Below are 27,749 nucleotides of genomic sequence, written 5' to 3' on the forward strand. Positions count from 1 at the left end.
ACACACACACACACACACACAGTCATGCACGTATAGTAAACATGCAGAGGGATACACACACGCTGCCACATACACACACACACACCTGCTCCCAGAGTGATTTGTCTAATATGACAGTAATTAATATTTCTTGACACAGACTCACTAACTCCCCTGAAAACTCTCCTGGTTACAGGTACCACTGATAATCCCAAAGCGTGTGTGTGTTTGTTTGTGTGTGTGTGTGTGTGTGTGTGTGTGTGTGTGTGTGTGTGTGTGTGTGTGTGTGTGTGTGTGTGTGTGTGTGTGTGTGTGTCTGTGTGTGTGTCCTAAAGAGCATCAGCAATTAACAACAAGTTTATGTTGCTATCTGCTTTAGCCTGATTTCCCCTGAGAAATCATTGCTCTGCTTCGTCTGACTGGGAAGTCTTGAACACGCAGGCAGGCATGTGTGTGTGTGTGTGTGTGTGTGTCTCTCACTAATTCTCTCTCTCTAATTCTCTCTGTGAAGAATTTGATATGAATAATAATGCCATGTGTCTGTTACTATATTCATGTTGTGAAGCCCAATGTTCTATTATGGTTAGGTTGAGGGTTTAGCGGATGCATGAGGAGCCACACAAATACAGTTTAACGAGGCTGTGTGTGTGTATGTGTGTGTATGAGTGTACGTTGGCAAGATCAAGTATGATAAATGCTCCGCAGTAAACAGCAGCTCGACATTTTATTAAATATGATTAATGTTTTCATATGGAACATTTTAAAAATCTGAAACTGTCATCTGGATTCTCATCAATAATACAAGAGCCATATATAAACTGCAGATACAGTATATATCCAAAAACAGCTAATGAGTGTTAATGTACAGAAAAGCATTATTATAATAAAAGGCATGTGGCGTTTAATGTCTCTACATGATAATGCTCAGGTAAGTCAAGGGCTTTGTTTTTGTAATTCATGGAAGGAAAGCTAAGGACTGTCCACTGTCTTGTAAGAATATTTTTAAGTTTGTTTTTATAGAATCCTGAGTCGAAAACCAATCTTTTGTCAACCTTACACATTCAGTAGCTGTTCTTATGCAAGTAGGATCATACAATCTGCATAAAGTTAGTCAGTATTACACTCACGTATTTGGCGGATCCCAGGTAGAAGAGCAGGTTGTCCGGTGTGGTAGTTTTAACGTGAAGGATGATGGTGTTGTACCTCCCCTTCCTGATATCAGGACGGTAACTACGGAGACAGTCGCCCCCTGACGACACGGACACTTTGATCTGGAGAGAGAGAGAGAGAAAGAGGGTTTCCACGTAAAGACTTAGTGTTTCCAGTTGGATTTAGTAAAAAATTGCAAAGCATTGAAAACCAGATTTACAGTTAGTCTGGTGAATTTAGTTTGATAGTAGACAAAAAACTGGGCAAGCAGTTTGCTATGAATATTGTTTTAACTTTTAAAAAGTTGCTGATGCTTCATATACAGGAAAGAGTTCAGATTTAAGATGGAAATTATTAAGACAACTCAATAAAAAAATCTCTAGAAACATCCTGCCTCACTTCATAAAATTAAATCTTGGAAAAGAAGCTTGTGAGAGGAGCTTGTGTTTAAGGACATATTTGTTATATTAAACTTCCCTTAAATATGATGAGATTGTGTGTTGACCACTCACTGAGTTCGCCTGCTTCCTGGCTTGGTTGATCAGCTCCTTGATTTGCGAGATGTTTCGCTTCAAGTTGTCCTGCAGCTTTCGGATTGGCTGCAGCTTCTCCAGCAGCCTATCAGCTTCATCCTCCAGATCTTTCACTTTCGCTCCTGCAGCGTGGACTGAGAGTGCAGAGAGATAAAGTGCAGCAGTGACACAGAGCGGCACAGTGGCGGCTGCCGTCGACACTGTACGGTTTATCACAGCTGAGAGAGAGAGAGCGCGTGAGGAGCGGCGTGGAGAGGATGAGAAACAACAATGGCAGCTGGAAAGATCGTTGACATAACTCAAAAAGGAGGAGAAATATGGTGAAGGAGCAGGAATGATGGAGAAGCCGGAGAGAGATGAACCATTAGTGCAGCTCAGCATTTCTACACTATTTGTGATTATATATTAAAAAAAGCTTGAAACTGAAAAAAAGAGAGGAATAATAAGGACAGAAAGAAAAAAAGAAAGAGAAGGAAGCTCCATGCTTTGCGGTGTGCAGAGCTCTCATGCTCCAGCAGAGCGGACTGATTATTAGAAGAAAGGACTAGAGAGATATCAAAGATGGCCATCAAATGAACGGGTGGTGCTCCAATACTGTTGTTGAACTCAGATCCTTTTGACTCAACTGATTAAAAAAGAACTTGAATTATATCTGAGTGATGATTTTGAAGAAACTGAATTAAGTAGAAACATGGGATTTTAACATTAACTACTCGTACAAATTACAACATTTTATTGGTTCACCACCGCTGATAAAAGCTTTATATTGAGATAAGGGAAGTATACATACTGATGGCTGTGTGGGGATTGAACAAAAAAAAAGAGACAGAGAGAAACAAATTATCAGGTATGAAGTAATCATGAATTATAAAATTATGATGCTTAGAGGAAATTAATGTAAAGCAGGATTATATTTAGATTGAGGATTCGATTATTGACAGACTGCTACGGAGAAATACTAAATAACATTATTGTCATCTGTATTCAAACTGTGGGTTGCGGTTCCTTATTTTCCTTATTTAATAAACCAGAACTTTGTGCTCCTATGCGTTCGCCAATCAGCACAGTTTCACTCCTTTCCAGATTCATGAGGTTACAATGACTTATGACCTTTTACCACTCAAATTGAATCAGTTCATCTTTGAGTCCGAGTGGCACCGGGTCAGAATTTGGAGAAATTCCCCTAAAGGCAGATTTCGAGAGGCCAAAGAAATGTTTGTGAGCCAACTGTGACTCTGCTTTTTGACCAGAATCAAATCAGTTCATCCTCGGGTCCGCCTGGACATTTCTACCAAACATGAAGAAATTCCCTCACAGAGATTTTGAGATATCTTGTGTCGGACAGAAAACTCCTGGTTGTCTCCAGCGCGAAGGCCTAACGAGCATCAAGCCTTTTTCATCCTTACAGATACAAATCGTTATAGTTTTTTTCTGTGATTCGTCATATTCGTTTCTCTTTAACCCGACAAAACTGAAAAAAGCACTTTACTGTTTTTCTCCGGGTCCTGGATCATCTGATTGGCTGCGTTCACAGTGTCCTCCAGCTCGCTGTAGTTCCGCTGCAGGCCACCGATGCGCAGGTTCAAATCCCCGAGGTGCTCGAGGACATCTATGGCTGTGGCGTTAGCATCGGCCGCTACGACCTTTGTGGCTGCTAGCTTAGCCGCCGTGTCTGTCACAGAAAAATAACAACAATGCTGAAGAAACTGAAACACAAAGCAATACAAACATTAATCAGTCACATGGTATAATTAAGGCTGGATAGTAATGATATGTTATTAACACATGCTGTTTTACAAGTGGAGTTTCTCTGTGTGACACCACTTATTTGTTGCTTCTGCTTTGTTTGGCTGTTTGGTTTAAAGCTGATGAACCGAAAACTGATTCCAGGCCAGATTTAAAATGCACTGTTTATTATGACCCTTATTCAAAGTTTGAAACTGACACCATATCGCAAACAGGAGTTAAGTTTAAAGTCCAATTGACATATTACTGTTGTAACACAAAGCTGCTACTCACACTTAGAACATTGTAAAATAAATTAATTTTTATTCTAAGCTCCCGAATTTTAAAATTTCTGCAACAGGTGAGATTTTGTATTAATGGTTTAACTGAAAAAAAGATAAATCACATTATTTTGTTTAATTATAACAAACAAAACAGGGTAATATGCAGATTATGACAAAATCGACAATTAAAATATTAGTAATTAAAAAAAAATCATTTTTGTCAAACAATTAAGGGAGAACATCTGACAAGTTGAATAAACAGGATTATCCGGCTGACTCTTTTAATTATAGTTAGTGAGGGTTGGTTGCTTCTTTACACAGCGTTTGATCCACAGGATTTGTTGTGTAGTTCGATGTTTCACCAAAAATACCAAACGGGTTATGATATAATGGGTAACCTACCTTTCAGGGGCAGAACTGCAGCTGTGAACCTCTCACACTGATGGATAATCACTGCTGAACACTAAGTTCACCTCTGATTGTGTCATCAGGTTTGTTAAATCCTGCGAAATCCACACTGATGATCTGGTCTCTGGTAATCCCCCCCATCGGTACCATGTTCCTGTTCCCTTGTGTTAATATGAGCTTGCTCACACGGAGCAGAACCCACACTTCTACTCACGAGGTGGGTTTAACCTCTGGGTCTCCTAAACTTATCATTTGTAGCAGCTACATTTAACTTTTATTTATAAAGGTTGATCCAAATGCAGCTATGTGTGCGTTTCTGTGCGTCTGTGTGAGTCCCACGGTGTCAAGTCGAGTTTACCAGAGAACTGACCTCTATCCGCCCACTATTGATCCACTCTTTCTTTATATCCTTCCCATGAACACACAACACACTCACACACACACACACACACACTGTGTATTTGTGGATTCAGTCTTACCATTTGGGATGGCGTTGAGTGTTTCCATGGTTCCGTTGACAGCTTTGAGCAGGTCTTTGGTTTTGTCTCTTGCTGCTTTGACTCTGTCCTTCAGCCCGGAGACACTATCTGCATTCTCTGCACACGCACACACACAGACACACACAGACACACACACGGTGAAATGATGGTGATGATTTGATTTGAAGCTGCCTGCTAATAACTTCTCTCACCTCCCTGAAGAGGAGCAGTGACAGCAAGCAACGCGTAGAAGAAGAGTGAAACTGACAAATGATAAACTCCTTCAAATGAATAAATCGATACTTGTTCGTACTCGAAGCTGAATAATATGGATCTTTAGGGCCGATGCTAACACATAGAACTTGAAAGAAGAAATATTTCCCAAACAAATAAATTGGCTCTAAATATGTAAATTATAATTTAAATAAGATTACTGCAGAAGTGAAGCTCTTTGAACAACAATTAGCAGCTGAACTGAATCCTCATATATACAATGTGCAGTTTTGTATGAAACATATAGTACACACTTTTACTTGTGGTTACCTGTGACATCATTTTGCAGTTGTTTAGCTTGGTTCAACAGACCCTCGCTCTTCTGCCGGGACTCTTGAGCTGCTTCCTTCACTGGGACCTCTGGACCTAAAGCCTGAACGCACACGCACACACACACACACACACACACACACAAACACACACACACCAGAACATATGACTTTTAGAATAATTCACATCCCGTGCATGAATTAAAAGCGAAGGCGTAGTAAAATCTCCCTGTAAGATCAAAGCACGACTACTTTGCATTGTTAATGATGTTCTGAGAAAGACTTTACTTCTTACACTCGTTCTTCAAACCAACCTCTTCCTTGTTTTTTATTTCTACACCTCCGCTCACTGTCTTTCTGTTTGGACTTTTCGACCTCTGTACTAAACCTCACAACAAGAACCCCAACCAGGGGAAACGGACGGAAAAAAGGTAAAATATTGGCAGAAAAATCCCAAATGAAGGAAACTGCACACACAAAAATAATTTTTAAAAAAGGAACAGAGAAGAAAATTAATTATTACAGATTAAAGGGAATATTGAAATGTGGCATGTGATGAAGAAAAAGCTAAGAAATGGAGAATGAACAAAACAAAAAAGTGGTGTGAACACAGAAGAGAAAGATAAATTAAGAGCAAAGGGAAAGAAAGAAATAGGGAGGAAAAGGGATATTTCAGGTGTGTGAGCGAGTGTGTGTGTGTGTGTGTGTGTGTGTGTGTGTGTGTGTGTGTGTGTGTGTGTGATAATGAAAGGTGGAGAGGGGGAAAATGAAGGAAAAGAGAGGGACAGAGAAGAGCTTTGATCTCTCAGCCGTGACTAATGGAGAGTGTGAGCTTACATTACTGTTACTGCATGCAACACACACACACACACACACACACACACACACACACACACACACACACACACACACACACACACACACACACACACACACACACACACACACACACACACACAGATGCACACAACTTCCTGTGTTGAGAGTACACGTTCTTGGTGTACAGAATATATACATGCTTGATATTTGCATTATGAAAGCTACACCTGCATGTGAGGTGTATTACACTCAGTACAAAGGGACCTACACAATTCAGCTTTTACAGCCGTGTAATAGAGGATGTACAGTAAAATATGAACAGTAGCTGACGGCGTGTTTTTATCCTATAGAATCATAGACTGAAAATAAAGATGGAAAACACTTCCCCACAAAAATGAAGAGGAAATATCTCAGCTACAGAAGCTTCCATCTTGCAATAATAATCTTAAATATTTTGAATATGGCCAATAAGGGTGTGTGTGTGTGTTTCTGTGAGTGTTGATCTTCTCACCAGTGCCAGAGCTTCACTCGCGCTCTGTCTGGCCGCCTTCGCCTCTTTCTCTGCTGCGTCCACGTTGGCTTTAATGTTGCTGTAGGCCTTGAAGGCAGCGGTGGCGTTGAAGGAGAGATTCCTAGCATCGGCCAAAATACTGTGAAAGGTGGAGAGAGAGGACCGGACGTTAATGTGTGGTTTCCTGTTCAACGTGTTAGACACACATTGTTAAACTTTCCCAGATTTCTGCAGCGACAACTTTCACATAAATGCATCACTATGGATATGTTATTAAAGGGAGGCAATAAGAATACTTTCTATGGTTTAACTCTTGTCTTAAACATTGTTTTATTTCGGGAAAAATGCAAAAACTGGTCAAATCAATTTAGTGAACATCATATATCTGTAAATAGACTTGATTTATCTACTATCTAGATCAGGGGTGTCAAACTAATTTTAGGTATGGGGCCACATAGTGCCCACTTTGATCTCAAGTGGGCCAGACCAGTAAAATCATAGCATAATAGCCTCGTACCCCCCTGTTTTTTTCACCGCCGCCACCATGCCCCTCCGCCCTGGATTACATCGCATCGGACCCTTCTTGGAACACGGACCTAGGAGTCTATTGCACGCATTGAAAGTGAAAGGTGAGGGCTGTGGTGGGATTTCAGCCCCCCGGGGCTCCGTGCACACCACTGCGTACCCCCTGAACCACTTTGCGTACCCCGTACTCCAGTTTGGGAACCGATGGTGTATGGCAGGGGTCACCAACCTTTTTGAAACTGAGAGCTACTTTGAAGGTACTGAGTAGTACGAAGGGCTACTTGTTTGTTACAAACTTCCTGAATAACAAAGTTCCAAAGATCACATTTTAATAATAATAATAATATATGTCAAGAGAATGTCTGAATTTTAATTATTCCTCGCAATAATCATTAACAACGATTTCCACAACAATGATGGAAGAAGACTGATATATTAAAACAGGCTTTATTTTTTTGTTAATCTGTTGCAACTTTGCTTAAATTCAACTTTATTTATAAGTACTTATGGTGACATTTATCACTACATTCCTCCATCAATCTGTACTTTTTCAAAAATAGAGAAAAAATAAATTAAATTAGAATCACTTTGTTACAACGATGATGAAGTTCAACCAAAAATAACACATGCATGAGACTGGGGTGTAATGTTTCTAAGTGTCTTCTTAATATGTTGTGTCTCATACTGTCAGCTGCCAGAGTTTTCAGACCTAAAATATACACTAGTCTCTCCTCATGTCCTCCTTCATTCACTGTGAACCCAAGAGCAACACAGGCTTCATTGTACGTTATTTTCAACTTGGTTGGCGGTTTGACTTAGACTTTTTTTTAAATTTCGAGCATGCCTTGCATCCGGCGGGCCGAGCTGGACACCCTGGCGGGCCGTATCCGGGCCGCGGGCCGTATGTTTGACACCCCTGATCTAGATTCTGCACTCTTTCTCTTGGTGTAAAAACACTGTGTTTTTATTCACCTGTCCAAGATGCCAGCCGACTCGTTCAGCTGCCTGGCGTGCTCCTCGGCCTCGAGCACGTGGTGATCCAGGCTGTCAGTCAAACCGCTGGTGAGACGACCGACTCTATCACCGAGCCGGTCGTGGAGAGGACCCAGGTCTCGCTCCATCTCCTCCAGGTCCTGCCGGCACAGAGGAGAAAATACAGACACTGATCGAGTGCAGGGGAAAAGGGACTAACTCTGAAACTACTATTTGTTTCCCTGATGCCAAAGGACACACGTTACAGTGGTTTCTTCTGGATTCTCTCTGGTTGTACCTCTATCTCTCTGTTGATGTTGTCAGAAAGCTGGTTGGCCTCGTCCAGGAGACGTTCTCCTTGTCCCAGGATCTCCTGCGCCTCCTGTTTCACTGAGCTGACTGCTGAGCGCTTCCTCTGCAACACAAGAGATGAACACCATGAACATTAAGGACTGCAACTAAGGATCTCTATCTTTATTAACAATTAATCTGTTGATTATTTCTGGATTAATTGATTTGTTGGTTCTTCAAAAATTTCATATCGGACAAAGAAAGACAGATACTTGTCAGAAAAGAGAATCTTCCAGTGTTTTTAGTTCAGTGAAGTTGAAATGTAATAATGGGAGTGATTTAATTAAATAAAAGTCAGTATAAACCCCCTGTGTTGTGTGTGTGTGTTCCACTTTCTTCTCTGCATAAAGCTTCTCTCTATAAAGTAAAAGTCTGCAGGGTCAAACAGAAACAAGGAGAGATATTAGGGAATAGCGTACTTTGTGTCTGTGTGTCTTTGTGTTTGTGTGTCTGTGTGTGTGTGTGTGTGTGTGTCTGTGTGCGATCAGAGTCCTTCCTCGAGGCCAAGTAGAATAATCTCCCTGATAAACGCTTGTTGTTTGGCTCTGTTCGGAGTCTGTGCTGCCTCTGAGCTGTTGTATGATGAATCATAAACAAAAAAAGGCTTAAAAAGAAAATAATAAGTCGTGTCTGGGATGAATATGAGATGAGATCCAGTTTTATGGATTACTGAGAAGTTTGAGGACTTTTTAGATTTTTAAGAAATCAAAATAAACCTTATATTAACAACAGGGTGCAGTGTTTGCCGTCATGGCTCTAACGAATGTAATGTGATTACTTTGATGTACAGACTTTTGGCTCTACAGATCTGTGGTCCTATTTTTAAACTGATGACCCACATGTTATGTCAGACCTCAGAGTGTTTATAACTATTTATTAACTTTTAGCCCTTTATTTCCATTTCAAGTTATTTTGTTAAACTCTTGTAAATCGTCTCATGTTTTTATTACACAGCACTTATGTCGACTCTGGTTGTTTTAAATGCTTTTTTGTTTTTTAACCATATAGATTTAATGTGTGTTTACATATTTTACAATTCCAGGTTAATATGAGAAAGAGTAGAATAAAACACGATAGTTAGAAAGTTGCTTGTCCCAGCAGAAACTTGATATTATATCAGTCTGTAAACAGTGAATCACTTGGTGAATATTTAACAGTGACCATGAGAACAGAGAGAAAGTGTTGTATTAGTAAAACTCGACATGTTAGATCTTGATGTGTGACGATACCTCGAGCGCGGTGAGGTTGGCCTGGTTCTGATCAGCCAGGGAGCCGGCCTGCCTCGTCTTCCCCTGGGCGGCACGGAGCAGATCCTCGGCTTCCTGCAGCTTCCCCTCGTGGTCCGAGAGCTTGGCTTTTATCTGTGGAGGCCGATCAGGGAGCATGGAGTTCACGTCATTCATTCAGGGAACAATTCAGACTGAAGAGTCAGGATGAGGAGCTGTGGTTACCTCTGATTTCAGGTCTTCTGTGGCCTGGTGGGGGTCGCCAAACATTCTCTTGACTTTCTGATACAGCTCCTCTGCAAGGCTGGAAGGACAAGAGGAAATATCTGTATCATTATTTTGGTGGAGCGAGTCAGTTTAAGTCACCGCCGCATTCCACAGAGGAGAGAGGAGCAGAGTCATTGTGATGCGTGACAGAGCCTCCGCGAGTGCAGAGACAATAATCGCTCCATATGACTGAACGTTGAAATGCAGGAATGAAATTGCCCGATTTTCCTCTATTGACCCCTCAGGCTGAGTTAGATTAAATTGTGGCAGTAGGAAAACATCTCAAATAGCACCCGAGCTAATGCGTGCGCGTTTGCATGTGATTGGATGGGAGGGTGAAGCAATATGTGCTAATGTACACGGCAGCAACACGCTGTGCTCGGAGAACAGCGACGGGGAACGAGTCACTGAACGACAATTAAAACCCAACCACTGCAGACAGGAGCATCGTCTGTGTGTGTGTCTGTGTGTATCTTTATCTGTCTTTGTGTGTCCATTTCTCTATTTGTCTTGATTCTGTTGATCAAACTTCTCAGAGAGGCCATGTGACAAAAAAGTCGTCACTCTTCCAGTCAGTCAACTAACAAGAAAAACATGCAAACACAGGGAGTGTACAATGTTTATGACAATGATTGTGATTTAACAACAAGGGGAAGTCGGTCTTAGACGCCGCAGGATCGATGCTTTGCAGTCGTGCAGAAACACAGTGAGGTAATAAGCAGAGCGCTGACGGCTTCAGGGGCCGATGAACTCCATCATGAGTTCCTGTGACATGGTTTCAAACACCCACAAATTCTGTTTAACTTCCCGAAGCTGACAGGCTGAAAATGTGGCATCGTGCATTTCAACAATCCTCTCGTCTCACCCCAGGGTGTGCGCTGAGGGGGCTGCAGCGAGAGACTGAAACTGTGCAGCAAAAAAAGTTAATATTAATGTAAGTAATGAGTAATCAATCAATCTATCTAATTGTATATGTGTAGCCCGTATTCACAAATCCCAATTTGCCTGTTCTGACATCTGTTAATGGCCCTCAAGTTGTTGAAGTAGAAAATGGTCAAAAAACAGAATAAAATGTTGCTGGCAATTGAAATTAAATCAAAAACCATGACTGCTGAGATGCTGAATTGTATTTAATATGACGTCATTGGGTATTTTTGTCTCACCACCCCCGGCTCTGACTTACTTCCAGCCTCCCTGGTCTCATCCCCCCCCCACGTCCACAGTATTACAAGCAACTCAAAACAACTTGTGATTATTTCTAATTCCTAATTCTGCCTCTACGAGCTTTACATGAGCCACACATTAAGATTTGCACAGCAGCCGTTTAGTGGAGAACGTTCTCATTACACTTTAACATCTGGTTTTCCCAAAGCCTTCTCACTTTGGAAACATCTAAAACAGTTGAATAATCATATGCTTAACGAGCCGGGCTTGTTTTTTTTTCACCTTCAGCATTAATTAAGACAACAAATATCTAGTGTCCTTCAGTTGACATCACTCAGAGGACAGTTTCACACAGTTTGTGGGGCGATGAGCGAGGTAATGATCGGATTTGATGAAAATTTAATGAACCCTGGGGGGGGGGAAATGGAGGAAGCAAGAAAAGGAATATAATCAACTATAAAACACAAATAGAAACGCTGTCTAAACATTACTCAGCTGATTATTACAATGTTACAGGACAGAGCGAAACGCAGATGTGTGAAGAGGTTTCAAACAAACGATTGATCATATTTTTCAGATTTGTCTATTTTGCCAAAGAACTTTAACATTTGTCGATGCTTCTGTCTCCACAGCTCAAATAATCAAACTCAGACTTCTTTTTCTCCTGTTCTCTTCCAGTACGACTCTCTGTCCCTCCATCAGCTGTTCTCCTCCTCTACCTCCGTGACTTTCCTCCCCCTCACTTTCTTTCTTTCTTTATGTCTCTGTTTTCTGCCCCCCCGACGGCAAAACTTTTAATCAACCCCATCGACCTCGTCAATATTTACTGCTGAGAGAGACAGACAGACAGAGAGGAGGAGAGAGGAGGCGCGGAGAGGGAGGATTACTAATTTCCCTCAAAATGCCTTGAGAGAGAGACAAAGAGAGTGAGAGCAACAAAGTGAGAAACTTTGTTAAAACCTCGGCAGAGAGAATCGTTGCTTCAGGACAAGAAGCAATCAGATCTGTGCCGAGCGCAGAGTGTTTACTTCTGGATGTCTCCTGTGTGCACGGAGAGAAAGAAAGGAAAAATCATCGAGGGCTCGAGAAATGAAATTAGCTTGTATGATCTATCCTTGTTTTCAAAACGCACATCTGAGCATTTTGCAAACTAATGTTGTGTGTTGTGATGTTTTACAGGTTTTTCATCTGTTCTACAGAGTTCATTTAAGTTCTGAGTGATGGGAGATTTGTTTTTTAACCCAACTAGAATCAGTTTATTGTCATTCACACATTCATACTGTTCATCTATGGGCAGCACTGTTTCTATGAGGGTTCAGCATCTTTCCCAAGGACACTTTGGCATGCAGACAGGGGATGATTGGCATTGAACTGCCGACCTCGAGGACAACCGCTCTTCCCCCTCAGCCACTGTGACTTTGATAATGTGAATTTGACAAAAACAACAATGCAGAGGTGAAGTTTAAACCTAAGATTACACGACGTAAGGTTTTAGAGGCAGCTGTCTGAATTTCCATGATGTATTAACTTGGGATTGATTGAGGACGTATTTAAAAGACAAACAACTATTACTGGTTAGTTGCAAAAACCAGTTTATAAAAGTCAACACCCAAATAATTAAAAAGAAATGTAGGACATCAGTAGGACAACAGTGGACATCATTGGAAGCTGGAGAGAAAAACATTGCAAACATATCGGTGCAGTGGCATTTTGAGGTTTTAGTCTAAAAAAATGTTGCGTTCTCATAACAGAGAGATTGTTCCGGAACAAGCCGTGGAGACTTCTCGCAATGTTATTTACACTTAGATTTATTAAGGTGAGTTATATGCATATTCCTTCTGTCTGCTCTTGTTTTCTTTCTCTCGTTGAGAGAATTTGTGGAAAGAAGAAGTCTAGAGGGGAATCACCCTGCAGAAGAACCAGTAAGAACACGGAGAAGTGGGAGTAAATCCCAGCAGGGACGTAGGCACAAAGTGAAAGCATCAGCATGCAGGTATGAGCCAAAACAATATTAAACCCACAAATACAATTGAATAAAGTGAGGTTCCATGCAAACGAGAAGGTTAACAAGGTTCAAGACAAGAAGCTCAGAACTCAACAGGAAACATTAAACCAAAAAAGTGAACAATAACAACGACGACGCTCTTTTCTTTTTCTTCTGTCCAAACACTGTTTTGACCTTGGCAGATTTTCACTCTCTCTATCTGAGAAATTTGAATATTTTACTCTTCATATAGAAAATTGCCTCTGGTTTGTGTGAATGCTCAGAGGTGTGCGTCTGTGCATTTGTGTGTTTGTGCACAAGAGCGAGTGTGTGTGTGTGTCTGAAACAAAGGCTGGTGTGTTCGCTAAGTTTCCTCAAAGTCTGTTTTTGTAGCGAGTGGGCGAGTGAGGTTCGACTCCTGTGTGTGTGTGTGTGTGTGTGTGTGTGTGTGTGTGTGTGTGTGTCCATACTCCATCTCCTCCTCGGCGATGCTCTTTTTCCCTCCGAGCTGTCGTTTCCTCATCTCGGCTAACATGGCCTGAATCTCCTCCTTCATCTCCTTCAGGCTCTTGTCAGGAGTTCCATCTCCGCGGGAGAGAGTCTGGTTCAGCTCGGCAGCCTTCGCCTGCAGGTCTGGACACACGGACGCACAAAGAGACTGTGGTGAGCACACTGCAGGTGGACGGACGCACTTCAGGTTGATGCAATCGCACAAGCTACTGACAGAAAACCTCTGTAGTCCAGCTTCACTGATATTCTCCACCAAACATATTCAGAATCATCAATGATGAAGACTATGGAGCCGTGTGGGTGTAAACACAAGTCGACTGCCATGTACATTATTTATCTTGACATTGTGACAACAGCAGATCAGGCGGATTCTATTTGATTAAACAATGTGTGTGAGGATGTGTTTCTTTATTGTAGCAGCGTGAACTTTGTACCCAATAATAAAGAGTCTTGATTATTACACATCAAGCTTTTGGATTTCTGACATTTACTGGGTACAATATAGTTTAAAAAGGAGCTGAACAGTGACACAATATGAATAAATATCTAAATATCGTTTTCATAATAGCAAAATAACTAATACAGTCCAATACATATCGATATCTTGCTAATGACATCAGATTTTTTAAATAAAAAGTGTTTATCGTCCTCCGCTCTTAAAAAAGTGTCTAAAAACCACAACCTTCACTAAGGAGCAAAAACCATTGAAGAATTGTAATGTGACATTTATCATAATCCACTGATATGATAGATTTGATCTTGTCATATCTTTATCTTTATGTTCCCTTGCTGTGATGGTTTTATCCTGTGTTCTACCAGTTCAAGTTCTGTGTCCACACCTGAGCTAAACCCCAATAAAGAAATATGGTACAAAACAAAACACATGAATGGAATCAATCCCTCTGGCCAAGTAGTCTCATGTTTTTGTGGAGACTATATGAAATAAATAATGCCTTTGACAGTCTGTGTTAGAACTAATTGACACTATTGGAATTAAAAACAACATCCTGAGATGCAGCCAACTAAAAAAGTTGTTTTGGTTTATATATTAGCACCAACTCATATCGTCAAATAGTCGCTTTAACATTTAAAAAATGAAATGTCTGAGAGTAAAGTGTGCAAAGAGTGAAGAGGACTGATACTGATACTGTGAAGGCACCGTGTGTGTGTGTGTGTGTGTGTGTGTGTGCGTGTGTGTGTGTTTGTGTGTGTGTGTTGTCTTTATGGCTCAAACAGAAAGACTGACAAAAATTACACCATTTGATCTTTACTCATTAAAACACAGTGACACGCTGCGAGTCGGCCACGCACACACACACACACACACACACACACACACACACACACACACACACACACACACACACACACACACACACACACACACACACACACACACACACACACACGATCTGTTTTAACACCATTCAAAGCCAGTGTTTTTGGCAGACTTCATGTTTGTTCTGCTTTTATCAAATTAAAGGCAGTGAAATCTCAAACCAATCAATGATGAAACTTCACTTTAACACCGCGAGGCTCATTTGAATAAAACTCAGAGTGTTTGGAGCTTAATGAGGAGTGTGTGTGTCTGTGTGTGTGTGTGTCTATGAAAGAGCGAAACAGAGGAAGGAAAGGGTTTGTTGTGCGTCTCTATAAAGCACGTGTGTATGCAGCACATCATTTGTGCTGTTTGTGTCTGCCTTCTCATTTGAAATGTAAACGCGTTATGATTAAAGCAAGTTGAAACTTACACAGTGTCTGTGTGTGTGTTTGTGTGTGTGTAGGTGAGTGGGTGGGGAGGCCTGTGTGTGTAGTTGTGGCAATGCAGCACTTCCTCTAATTATAAATGTAAACATGATGTGACTGGAGCCAAGACAGAACTAAAGCCATCATGCTAATGAACAGCTGTACAGTTTGTGTGCACGCCCTGCATTTGTATATGTGTGGGTGTGTTTGTGTGTGTTTTTTTGTGTGTGTGTATGTGTGTGTCTATGAATCTGTGGTTTATGTTGTACTCTTGTTGTGGGGACTTGAATCATCACATTAGGGGGGACATCTCTTTTAAGACTTTAATGTGACACGTGTTTTAAAGATGTCTGGTTTACTTTGGGGTTCAGTTACAATGATGGTTAAGTTCTAAACATGTGGAGGAATTTATCTATGAGTGATACCTGCATTGTTTGGTTCAGACTTTTGGATTTTCTTTTTGGTTTGACCACCCGGTGAGAAAAGTCAGCTCGACAAAGAGCAGTGACCAAACCTGTTATTTTCTGAGAGGCCAACAAACCAGAAGAGGCGGGAATCAAACTAAACATCGGTTTTGTTTGTTGCAGAGTCCAAACACAGAGTTTCAGATCAACAGCAGGGAACTGAGGCTGGTTCACCGCCCTTTAGACAGCAGAAGAAGAATAAAAGCATGAGACGTATGTCCTATTTTCTGGGAGGATGAGAAAAAGAGGATTTATGCCAGTAAACCAGTTTGAGGAGGTGATGACAGCAGGATGTAAATATGTCATGTTAGGTTCTTTAGTGAGTTTGCAAAAATTTGATGTGAAGCTAAAACTAAAGGGATTAAAACGTAAACACTGTAAAAACATAAACCTCGGTTCAGACTTTCAGGTGTTGAAACAACTTAAATCAATTTAATGTCCTCTGAAGTCATGGAGATACGACTGACTGTGTGTGTGTTTGTGTGTGTCTGTGTGTGTGTGTCAGAGCCATATAATTACATAGTGGGATTTAAAAGCCAATTAAACACTTAAAACGTGGATGGACTCATATTATGGTATGTAGTAAACACGGGCGCACACGCTGAGCAAAGAGTGTACAGTATTTTCTTGCCTCATTATGTGTGTGTGTGTGTGTGTGTGTGTGTGTGTGTGAGCAAGTGCACGCGCACATCTGCAGCAGTGTTTGTGTATGCAGTGTGTATGTGTGTGTGATAGCCACTAATTAAGTCTCTAATTGCTACTCTCAATCATCCAGTGAGGCACGACACGCCGTCTCTCTTTACTTCTCTCTCTCTCTCTCTCTCTCTCACACACACACACACACACACACACACACACACACACACACACACACACACACACTGACAAACACACACACACACACACACACACACACACACACACACACACACACACACACGCACACACACACACACACTGTGATTAGGCAGAGGGCCAGTGAGCTACGAGCCGCAACAAGAAGAGGAGAGTTTCATCACAACCAGGCAGAATGTGTTGGTTTGGTAACTTTCTTTCATCCCAGCAGTCATAAAGAATTCATCACGTTAATCAAAAATAACTAATTATCTGAACAGCACAGTTTTACGTAGACGAACATTTATACATGACCAGTTCAACCACTTCACTTGAGCTTTACATAACTTAAAGCTGGAAATAGCGGAGAGAAAGAAATTAAATGAATTAATAAATTTTGTATTATTATATGTATTTGTAGCAACTGTCTTTATTTTATCCACATGGAACTCAAATTCTTTCCCAATTTTCAACTACAATTGATGTGAATTCCTTAAAGTGCCCAGTAAAATGGAAAGTTTGAACATTGACAGTGTCACGAGCCAAAATCAGCTTCAAATAAAACCTCCATAAGAAGGTAAGAAGTGGAACGTTGAGCAACAGGAGGAGAATAAAGAGCAGCTTGGAGCCAATCCCCGGCACAAATGGTCAGAGTGACCTGTGAGGCGGCACCGCAGGACGGGGAAGGTGACCAGAAGAATTGCAGAGGTCTCACAGACGGAAAAAACATTAGTTCCCACATGGAAGGACACTGATGGTCTGAAACTGCAGAAAGCACTGAAACACTGAAAAGACTGTGACTAGGAAAAGCACATCAGGAGCTGGGTAGTTCTGTAAACTCTAACCTCTTTGTATACTCTATACTCGCTCTATAATCTACCCTCTGTATACTCTACCCTCTCTGTATACTCTACCCTCTGTATACTCTACCCTCTGTATACTCTACCCTCTCTGTATACTCTACTTTATCTATACTCTACTCTCTGTATACTCTACCCACTGTATACTCTACTCTCTGTATACTTTACCCTCTCTGTATACTCTACCCTCTGTATACTCTACCCTCTCTGTATACTCTACCCTCTTTGTATACTCTATACTCGCTCTATAATCTACCCTCTGTATACTCTACCCTCTTTGTATACTCTATACTCACTCTATAATCTACCCTCTGTATACTCTACCCTCTGTATACTCTACCCTCTTTGTATACTCTATACTCACTCTATAATCTACCCTCTGTATACTCTACCCTCTGTATACTCTACCCTCTTTGTATACTCTATACTCACTCTATAATCTACCCTCTGTATACTCTACCCTCTTTGTATACTCTATACTCACTCTATAATCTACCCTCTGTATACTCTACCCTCTCTGTATACTATACTCTCTGTATACTCTTCTCTCTGTATACTCTACTCTCTGTATACTCTACTTTTTGTATACTCTACTCTCTGTATACTCTACCCTCTGTATACTCTACCCTCTTTGTATACTCTATACTCACTCTATAATCTACCCTCTGTATACTCTACCCGCTGTATACTCTACCCTCTTTGTATACTCTATACCCGCTCTATAATCTACCCTCTGTATACTCTACCCTGTCTGTATACTCTACCCTATTTGTATACTCTACCCTCTTTGTATACTCTATACTCGCTCTATACTCCAGCCTCTCTGAATACGCTCTCTGACGCCCCCCTGAGGCAGTGTTGACTTTGCAACCCCTTATTGTCTGGTTGGGTGAGTCTTCCTCACGATGCAGCCTGCTGGGTCTCGTCTCTACTGTTCAAGCAACACTTTGTCCAAGCAGCTGGCACTGAGCACTGACATCTGGACCATCAGCCCTTGTGTTTGAGCTAAGTTTCCATTAGCCAGATAACGGGGGGGGGGCAGAGAGAGACGTTCTGATCGTCTCACTCCAATGATCCCACCCCCCCCCCCCCCCTTCAAAGAGGCGGGTCTGGTAGAAATGATTAAATACACTCTCTGCTTTTTAGGGACTGGGAGTAGAATCACTGGTCCTGATAATAACATTATTCTTATCATGGTCCTTCTGAAACGCTAAAGCTCCATTTAGTTGCTGATTTTAATATGTTCTGTCAGTGTAATTAATTTCATTAGCTTCTTAACTCACCTCTTCATATTATTATACTTCATTCTGTCCTCTAATGTAATAACCCACATTTCCCACAGGGATCCCTTACAATTAATATAAAGTAATATAACGCAATGAACTCTAATGACAAATGAAAGCAGTAAAGCAGCAGACAGATGAATCCACAGAATCCCAGTTGGCAGGAGAGTGTGTGTTTTGTCGGTGTTGTACCTTGAGCTCCCAGCAGTGTGTCCCTGATGAACTGCTCCAGGTCTTCGGCTCGTTTGTGAATCCTGTCGGCGTCGTCCTCGACCTGCTCTCCATCAGCAGACACCTTAGTGGCCTGGACGCACACAGACACACACACCGGCAATGAAATAACAAACAATGTTTAATAAGTGAACATATTGATTCCTCTCTAACAAGGGGAGGAAAAGGATGGAGGGCTGAGTTGTTGGATGCGAAGAGGATGACGGACAATGACGGCTGTATGTACACACAATCGATATTATTGAGTGTGTGTGTGTGTGTTTGCATTCTCGACATACAGATACAAAGGGAAAGGTGTAATATTTAAAAGAAAACACAACCTCTCTCCTACACACATGGACACACACAGGACGAGGAATATGAGAAATGCATGACGGACGTGAAAACACATACTCACACAATAACACACCATTAAGCACACAACAACATACAGCAGGTAATTATTGTTGACAAAACACACTGTGTCATTTGAGCTTGAGCTGCGTGCGTGTGTGTGTGTGTGTGTGTGTGTGTTTGTGTGATGGGGGTGTGGGCGATAGCATCACTGTCAACAAATGTCAAAGCCCCGGTCCCTAAAAGGCTGATGCTTGACAGTGTGAACGATATTTTTCTCTGCTCGTAGACTCCCTCCATACAAAGTGTGTTTTTCTGTTTTGGTTAACTCTTCTTTTGAGACATGACTGTGACTCTAAAAACAAAAACAACAGTCTGTAAAGATTCTGTGTGAGGGTAAAGACGTAGAAATGCTTTCAGCTGTTTACTGAATCGGTTTAATACAAAAACAAGAAAACGATTGATTCATCTGTGTGTGTTTGTGTCTGTGTGTGTTTGTGTTTGTGTATGTGTGTGTGTGTGTGTGTGTAACATGCCTATCAGGCAGAGGCCTGTTAATCTATTCATATCCTGTATCTGCTGATATTTGTCTGTCACAAGCAAATGAGGAGAAACACTGCAGAGCTGCAGGGGCCCTGAACGCTCTCAATTTGTGTCAACATTTCTGTGATGATTTAATTGAAATTTAATTCTGGAATATGCAAAATTAAAGACCAACATCAAGTGACATGATACGGGTCTGAAAAGGCATCGTGTAGAGGATTTTGTTCACAACACAAGCAGGAAACACAAGGAAGTGGATGTTCTCCAGATCAACAGTTGGTGGCAGTAGCACAGGAAACAATGCACAAGCGGAGGCAGTGAGGAAGACTGCAGCAAACACTGATAAAACATGGAGAATTGCAATATTTTAAAAGAAAACTGGCTTTGAGGATGGAAATGTTCTCAATATGTTGGTTACACTAAGTTAGAAATAACACTTTGAAGGGTGCTGCTTTGTTTTATAATGCAAAAAATAAATTTTGAAGTGAATCCCTGTGTCCAAATCCAGTTCTTATACTATTAGATACTCTATAGATTCAGTTACGGGCTTGTTGTGCTAATTTCATGTTGCACAATCCTAAAAACATTGTCCCATAGCACTTTATCCCCTTGTGTTTATTCTGCTCAGCTGGTTTCTATGGTGTTTGAGAGATTCTTCTTAAAGTTCTGACACTTAATCAACATAAAATGGACTAAAAAGCTAAAAAGAAAGAAGCAGAATTGTTTTCTGAGCAGCTTTCATGTCATTAAACAAACAGCAGAACTGGTTACTCGGTTTTGTGCTGCCACTACAATGATCCTCGTCGTATTTAAATGACTTCACTCTGCCGTTCTTTGAAAATAAGTGTTGCCTTAAACTAAAACCTCCCTCCCTGCCTCCGTCTACATCTGCTCCTTCTCATTATGCTGCAGACAGACAGGGGAAGACGGTGAAACGAGGATCAAGAAGAGAGAGAGAGGACGACAATGACAGAGACTTAAGTGGAGAAAAGAGGAAACAACGTAAAGTGTCCGTACCCTGCTGTGCAGCTGGTCCATCTCAACCACCAGTGATCCCAGGTTGGAGTCGGCCAGTTGCAGTAATCTCTCCGGAGCTTTCTGAGGCGACAGCATGTGCTGCAGGGGGAGAAACACAGAGCGATGGAGGAATTACAGAGAGAAGCGTCTGACACATTCTGGCCTCGGGCTACAGGCTTTCTGAACCGCCGGGGCTTCTTTGCTGTAGAGCCAAAGAAGAAGATGAGGGAGTGAGGGCAGGAGGCGAAGAGAGCGACAGAAGAAGAGAACACACATTCTCGATATATTGTGATGATGTCAAGGCCAACGTGGTAATGACATAATTTAAATGCAAAAATTAGTTTGGGGAATTGCAATCTAGCAACAGTTCGTAACTTCCTTGGAAATAGGGAACGTTGTTAATCAAGTGTAGCGGCAGAGGAAAGCAAGTTGGTGACTGTGTATTTGTATTCTTGGAGGAGGTAATTAAAGAAGAACCAGAGATCTCAGTATCCTTAACACTCGAAAACAGACTCATAAAGAAAATCAGAATGTCTCTTCCTGCTGAAAAGTAATTTACACAAGGAAGGAAAAAACTGAAAAACGTATCTGAGGTCATTTTCAGACACTGTTGCTAAGAGGCCAGTATTTCCAAAGACTCATATAACTGATCATTTGCTCAACATTCACGTGAAAATATACAAAGAAATCAACATAGATTCAAAATAAAGGAGGCATATGAGGCTTTTCAGTTTTTTCCAGATTCTACGGTGGCAGGTTTTCTTTTACCTTGAGTTCCTCCGTCATGTTCTCGAAGCGGTACAGCATCTTATAAGGAGGCGGGAGGGGCGTGGTCAGAGTGACCTCAGTGATGATGCGATACAGGCGCTCCATGTCGCTGATCAACAGACCCGAGCACTCGTCATCACAGGCTGGAGACACAACAACACAGAGTCAGTAAATCTAGTTGAGAAGGTTTACACACACTTCACTTGTGATTGTGTCTCTCTGTGTGTCGCTCTGTGTGTGTGTGTGTGTGTGTGTGTGTGTGTGTGTGTGTGTGTGGACTTTTAGACAGTTGGAAGAGAGAAATGAGAGGAAGGAGGAAAGTCAACCACATGTATTTTTCACGATCAGATCTCTGTTGATATGCTTCATTTGTGAGTCTGTAAACAAATCAGTGTGTGATGGTGGCGACTGCTCAGGTTTTTCATGTTTAAGGAATTAGACAAACGAGGCTGTCGATGCATGAAACACAGAGAGGCGCCCGATATGAGCACACACTGCAGGCTAAACACACACACACACACACACACACACACACACACACACACACACACACACACACACACACACATGCTCACCAGGGAATTCCCCCAGACACATTTGTCTGCATGTGTATGCGTGCGTGTGTGCAAATTTCCTTTTCCCTTCTATAGCCCGAGGCTGATTTATTACAGAAATTAAAATTTATGACAGACAAAATCAAAAGTAAATTAAATTAAACAACAACGGTTTCTATTCAAGCAAAATATAACAAAAGCAGAACGCACAAATACAGCAATGCATTCCAGCAGACACATGCTTCCACACAAACACACAAACTGTAAATGTACTGTATATGCAAATCATGGTGCACGGCTGTGTGGAGCATGAGGAAGCTGCTGCTGGATTCCAAAGGCTTGTCAAGGAATAAGTTGACGCTCCACGACACAACTGGGAAACTGTTGATGAAACTTATTTTTGGGGAAAGTTTGGGACGAACGGCAGCAGCTGAAGAACGTAGAGAAAGAAGCATGAGGAGTCTCCACTTCCATTCTGAGGATGGAGACGAGGTATCAAGACCTTTTAGTTTGGTCCACATCCAATCTACTAAAATGGGAAAAGTGGGATATATGACCTCTTCTGCTGCCAGCCCCCAGTTGGCTTTAATTTTGGGGAGCTGTCATGCCGTCCATCTTTATAAACAGTCTGTGAATCATGTATATACGAACATGGAAAAACATAATCCCAGCAGTCAAGTACAGTGCAGGGGAGCAATGTGATTTAATAAGAGTCCTTCACACAGTATAAAGCAGGTAGAGCAGGTCTGTGGATCTGAATCTGAAGCTACTTTGTGGTTATTGTTGGGTTCACATTTTCCAGCAGCAGAACCATCAATGCTTAATGACACACATGTGGTTTTAATTGTTTTGTTAGCATAACACAATGAGTTTGTCTCCACTGACGACCCGGATCAAGCTTGAATCACATTCACAGTAAAACCAGGTCATTTTAAAAGGTTCACGTACTTTTTCTTGCTTCTCTAAGCAGATTTCCAGTGAATTTAGTAATAACCGGAGGCCAAATTACTTTTTCACCTGAAAAATGAATTTTTACCTCTCGTTCGGATGTGGGCAGCATTTAAATATGCAGCCCATTACATCACAGACTGAAATTTAGCTGCATTACTATGCAAATGAACACAGCCGGTGTGAGCTACCTGCATTTCCCTCACTGAAGACGTCCGACGCCCGACGTGCTTGGTTGCATTTGACGGAATCGAAAAAAAACATGTAAACCATCAGGACTGGTGATTATAGTTTGGATGTGGAGGGAACCGGTTCTGTGTCAGGTTGCACTGCAGCACTCACATTGCCAATTTATGAACACACGCTTTGCGTCTGCAACACAAAGACCCGAGCAAACACTTTCCTCTCGGTCCCGACAGCAGCAATTTCACATCAGCCTCCGTCTCACAACCTTTCTCCCACATTCTCTCTCGTGCACTTACCTCCCGACGTGCTAATGGAACCGAATTGGCCCCGGCCATTAACTTTAAATTAGCTCCAAATGACATTGAAATGATTCTCTAAATGACTCGAATCTGACTTTTGCCACGATCCCCTGTCTCCCATGGCAACTGGAGGAAAACGGGGGTTTGACTTCTCATTTGAATTTCACTGCCAAAATAAAGTAGAAATATAAACACCAGGTGTCAACACTGGGTGGTGAATGGAACAGAAGAGAATAGGAGACAGAGATAGGCAGGGTGTCTGCAGGGTTTGTTAAAGGTGACACCTATTTCTGTTGTGTACTCGTCAGGTTTCTGGTTTAATTAATGGTATAAGGTTTCATATTCTTATAATTACGTCCGTATTTCCAGTTAAGTTGTACCTTCCTTATACCTTTGGTGCAGATCCGGACAAATTCATTGGAATAATTCATGATATTATATCCATGAGTGTGTGCAATTTGGTGCACACCCAAATAAAAATCTGGGTCTAGTGAGTTTAAATGTGGTTTCATAAGGGGACTGTTGGGCCTGAGTGGAAATATATTTTCTCAACTTAGTGCCACTCTACTTTACTTTAAAACCTTGAGCTCTCCATCATAACGTTTAACCTTCAGACAACCTGAGAGAAACACAGCGAAAGAAAGAAGGAAATAAAACCAGACAAATCAAAAGGATAAACACAAAAGTGAGTGAGATTAGGAGAAGCTGTGTGTTAGTCTTACAGATGATCCCAGCTGGTCCACACACATGCCTGTCCATGCACTGGTCACACTTCTGGCCCGACGCCCCCTCCCTGCAGCGGCACTGGCCCGTGACGGGGTCGCAGGGTCCGGGCAGAGCCCCCCACGCGTAACACTTACACTCCTCGCAGCGGCCGCCCGGCATCTTCGGGTTGCCGTGGTAACCAGTGGAACATCTGGGCAGAGGAGTCATAGCAAGAAGGGGAGACGTGTTATTGTTGCAAACACATTAAAGCAGGTGAAGAAAGGTGCATCTGGAAGTGAACGAACAATCCTCCAGCAGCTGTTGATAAAGAAACTTTACTACAAACACAGAAAGAACAAATGATCTCAGTCCCCGACCAGAAGTTTATTATTCTTACCACCTTGGATTACACAGTTTTGTCCTTTTGCCTCGTGCATTAGATTCATTATCTGTACGGCATTAAAGTTTCATGAGTTCTAAGCTCGTCTTGCTTTTCGATAATAACGGGAGGATAGTGAGACACTCTCTGTCTGACCTCTCGCAGTGTTTGCCCTCGTATCCCTCAGGACAGGAGGAGCAGCGGTAGTCGTCGAATCCCTCCGCAACACAGGTGGGACTGAAACTAGACACAGGAATAGAGATGTTACTCAGAATTACAACAGGATGCATGATCTGTACATTATGCTACTTAAAGGGACTCTTACCTTTGTTGCATTTTTACACTTTTTTTGGATAAGGTTAAATTGGTATTAATAAGGTAATGACACTCTAAAATGCAAGACAGACCCACCAGGAGTTAAAGCAAACAATTATTTAACTCTCATAATATTTAGTGAAAACTTCAACCAATAAAATTCTTCGGACCGAAGGACCTTATTGGCCGACAGACCTGTCTGTTTGCTGCATGGACATGCAGGTTTTCCGTCTGCTTCTTGTGGCGCATTCGGGCCCGTCATCATATGTGAATGTAAATGTATATAACTTACCGGTGCTTCTGAATCCGAATCCATTGCTTTGGTAAACAAAAACCCACGTGCGTGCGCGGAGGCAGTAGGTTGTAAGTCTGCTTGTAAATAAAGTTTCTTCAAAAAAATAAAAACACCGGGATGGTTGTAAGTCTGCTTGTGTAAATAAAGTTTCTTAAATAAAACACCGCGGATGGGAACGAGGGGGTGGGGCATTGGAGGAAGGCGGGATGATTTGAATGTGCTGTAATTCTCAAATGCAACAAAGGTGAGAGTCCCTTTAATGTAGAGCACTGCCAAAAGCAAACAGAGAGAGTTTACTTGTTCCCTGGGTCGGTGAGAGGGCAGGCGCAGGGTTTGCAGTCGTCAGAGAAACCTCGGACGACTCCGTAGAATCCTGGAGCGCAGCGCTCGCACTGATCGCCCTCTGTGTTGTCCTGACAGCTCTACACACACACACAAACACACAAATAAAAACATCTTAACTTCTATTAACTTTCCTCAACCCTCCATGACCCAACATGTGGGTGTGAGTCGTCACCCAGAACGAGTTCTCAGTGAGTGTGGTCGGTTTCAAATACAGAATTTGATGTTATGTCGGCAGCTGGAACACAACAACAAACAGCTTTTCATCTTCTTGAGCTAAATTTCTTATTAAATTAAGTGGAGTTAAGCTGAACTTTTATCTGTTGTATTTAGGGTTGCAAAATTCCGGGAATATTCAAAGTTGGAAACTTTCCATGGGAATAAACGGGAATATACGGGAATTAACGGGAATATACGGGAATTAACGGGAATAAACGGGAATTAACGGGAATAAACTGGAAATGTTGTGGGTAATTTATACTAACTGTATTTACCTTGTCATATACAGACTTAAATATAAAAAAAAATTTTTTTCATAGGCTGATTTGAGCCCTGAGGAAACTTTGGGCACTTGACTATATGCTTCTGCATCGTTGTGTCATTCTTAACATAGGTCTTTGCACAGTATTTGCAGATGTACACAGCCTTTCCTTCTACATTGGATGGGGTGAAATGTCTCCACACATGAGATAGTGCACGTGGCATTGTTCTGTAGAATAAGATGAGAAAAAAGTTTGTAAAAAAACACTAACGCAATGCCAGAGACATAAATAGTTAGCCAAACAATTGGAATCGTCTGTAAAAATATTTTACAATTTATGGATAAATGAATGGAAATAGGCTAGATGAACAGATGAACAATCCTCAATAAGCATGCTAATATATTTTCCCCAGTAATATCATTGAAACTTACCTGACTAGTCCTGCACACTACAGCAGGCCTCAACAGCCCTGCTGTAGAGTGAAGGATGCTGGGAATTATCTGTGCATGTGATGGAAGAATGCACAGTGGAGGCTTGAAACTCAACGTGCAGTGTGTGCTGCATTCCATACATCTTTAAAATACAGTTTTGAATGATATTATTATTGCTCAGCGTTTAATTTGCGTATTTTTTATTTTTTTTCAAAATTCCCAAAATTCCCGAGCTAAACTTCCCATGGAAAGTTTCCGGAAATTTACCGGAAACTTTCCACCCCTTTACAACCCTAGTTGTATTAGAATGTTGCCACTGGCACATTGAGACAAAACATTTGCTTGTGAAAGAAAAAGAAAAACGATATATGATAAGCACCTTGGTTTTATTCCTCGAGTTAAAGAAATTAGTATAACTCTTATAACCACTGTCCTTTCACAATCTTGAATAATAGTAGAAAAGTTTGCTTTGCAGTGAGGTGATGAATTCAGACTCTGGTGGAGAAATATCTGACACCTTGTTTGGCAACATTAAAAACCGCCTGTCTGAGATTTTTTCCTCCAGAGCTGAAAACATGAAAATTACCTCATCAGGTTTCATTTTTATTGACTTCTATATTTCCGGTAAAAATCAATTGCCACAGTCACAGTTTTTACGTGCACACAAACACACACACACACACACACACACACACACACACACACACACACACACACACACACACACACACACACACACACACGCACACACACTAACTCACACAGCCTCACTGGGAAGTACCCACGTGTGACTGCAGCTGCCTCTGCAGCATCTCTACTGAAGCACTGGGGAAAAATCACTAATCATTTCTTTTTGCCACCCACGGTTCCTGAGCCGTTCTTGGACCAAACTTTTATCCAGTCTGGTCTCATCCTGATGGGAAAACGTATCTGTCCATACACAGTAATGAATGTGTTTTCTGGGCCCGGTCCCACTCCTGCGTGATGAGACCCTGCACAGCGGTGACCACCTACTGACAGGTGCGATCTCACACGTCAAAGACAGATTTAATAAGCTTCCTTTCTCAAAACCAGGCCATGAAAACACCTTATTTTTGAAGCATCATTTCACTGCCCTGTTACGACGAGAATAACCATAGGTAACCACAGATATACCTAAACAATTGTCATAATGGCATACCTACTATTTTTAGCTACAACTGCATATAGACACACACACACACACAGGTTTGTGCAGCATCCTTTTCAAGACTTTAGATTGACTTCCATTCATTGTGTTCCTAACCTTAACAAAACCACAATTCAT

General features: G+C 41.6%; 1 protein-coding gene across 1 annotated transcript in view; it reads right to left on the reverse strand.

The window, feature by feature from the left end:
• lama2 (laminin, alpha 2) overlaps window positions 1-27,749 on the reverse strand; it is a 140,323-nt gene that overhangs the window by 21,887 nt on the left and 90,687 nt on the right. Inside the window, exons 34-51 of the mRNA XM_061092002.1 lie at window positions 25,486-25,610; window positions 24,735-24,821; window positions 24,217-24,410; window positions 21,508-21,650; window positions 20,740-20,838; window positions 18,808-18,919; window positions 13,389-13,551; window positions 9,729-9,807; window positions 9,507-9,638; window positions 8,225-8,341; window positions 7,927-8,087; window positions 6,430-6,568; window positions 5,101-5,203; window positions 4,558-4,674; window positions 3,151-3,333; window positions 2,452-2,457; window positions 1,641-1,795; window positions 1,107-1,250 (exon numbers count right to left, since the gene is read on the reverse strand). Of these exons, the coding sequence (XP_060947985.1) occupies window positions 1,107-1,250; window positions 1,641-1,795; window positions 2,452-2,457; window positions 3,151-3,333; window positions 4,558-4,674; window positions 5,101-5,203; window positions 6,430-6,568; window positions 7,927-8,087; window positions 8,225-8,341; window positions 9,507-9,638; window positions 9,729-9,807; window positions 13,389-13,551; window positions 18,808-18,919; window positions 20,740-20,838; window positions 21,508-21,650; window positions 24,217-24,410; window positions 24,735-24,821; window positions 25,486-25,610 (2,259 nt within the window). The remainder of the gene's footprint in view (window positions 1-1,106; window positions 1,251-1,640; window positions 1,796-2,451; window positions 2,458-3,150; window positions 3,334-4,557; window positions 4,675-5,100; window positions 5,204-6,429; window positions 6,569-7,926; window positions 8,088-8,224; window positions 8,342-9,506; window positions 9,639-9,728; window positions 9,808-13,388; window positions 13,552-18,807; window positions 18,920-20,739; window positions 20,839-21,507; window positions 21,651-24,216; window positions 24,411-24,734; window positions 24,822-25,485; window positions 25,611-27,749) is intronic.

Source organism: Limanda limanda, chromosome 18 (assembly GCF_963576545.1).
Source record: "Limanda limanda chromosome 18, fLimLim1.1, whole genome shotgun sequence".
NCBI lineage: Eukaryota > Metazoa > Chordata > Actinopteri > Pleuronectiformes > Pleuronectidae > Limanda > Limanda limanda.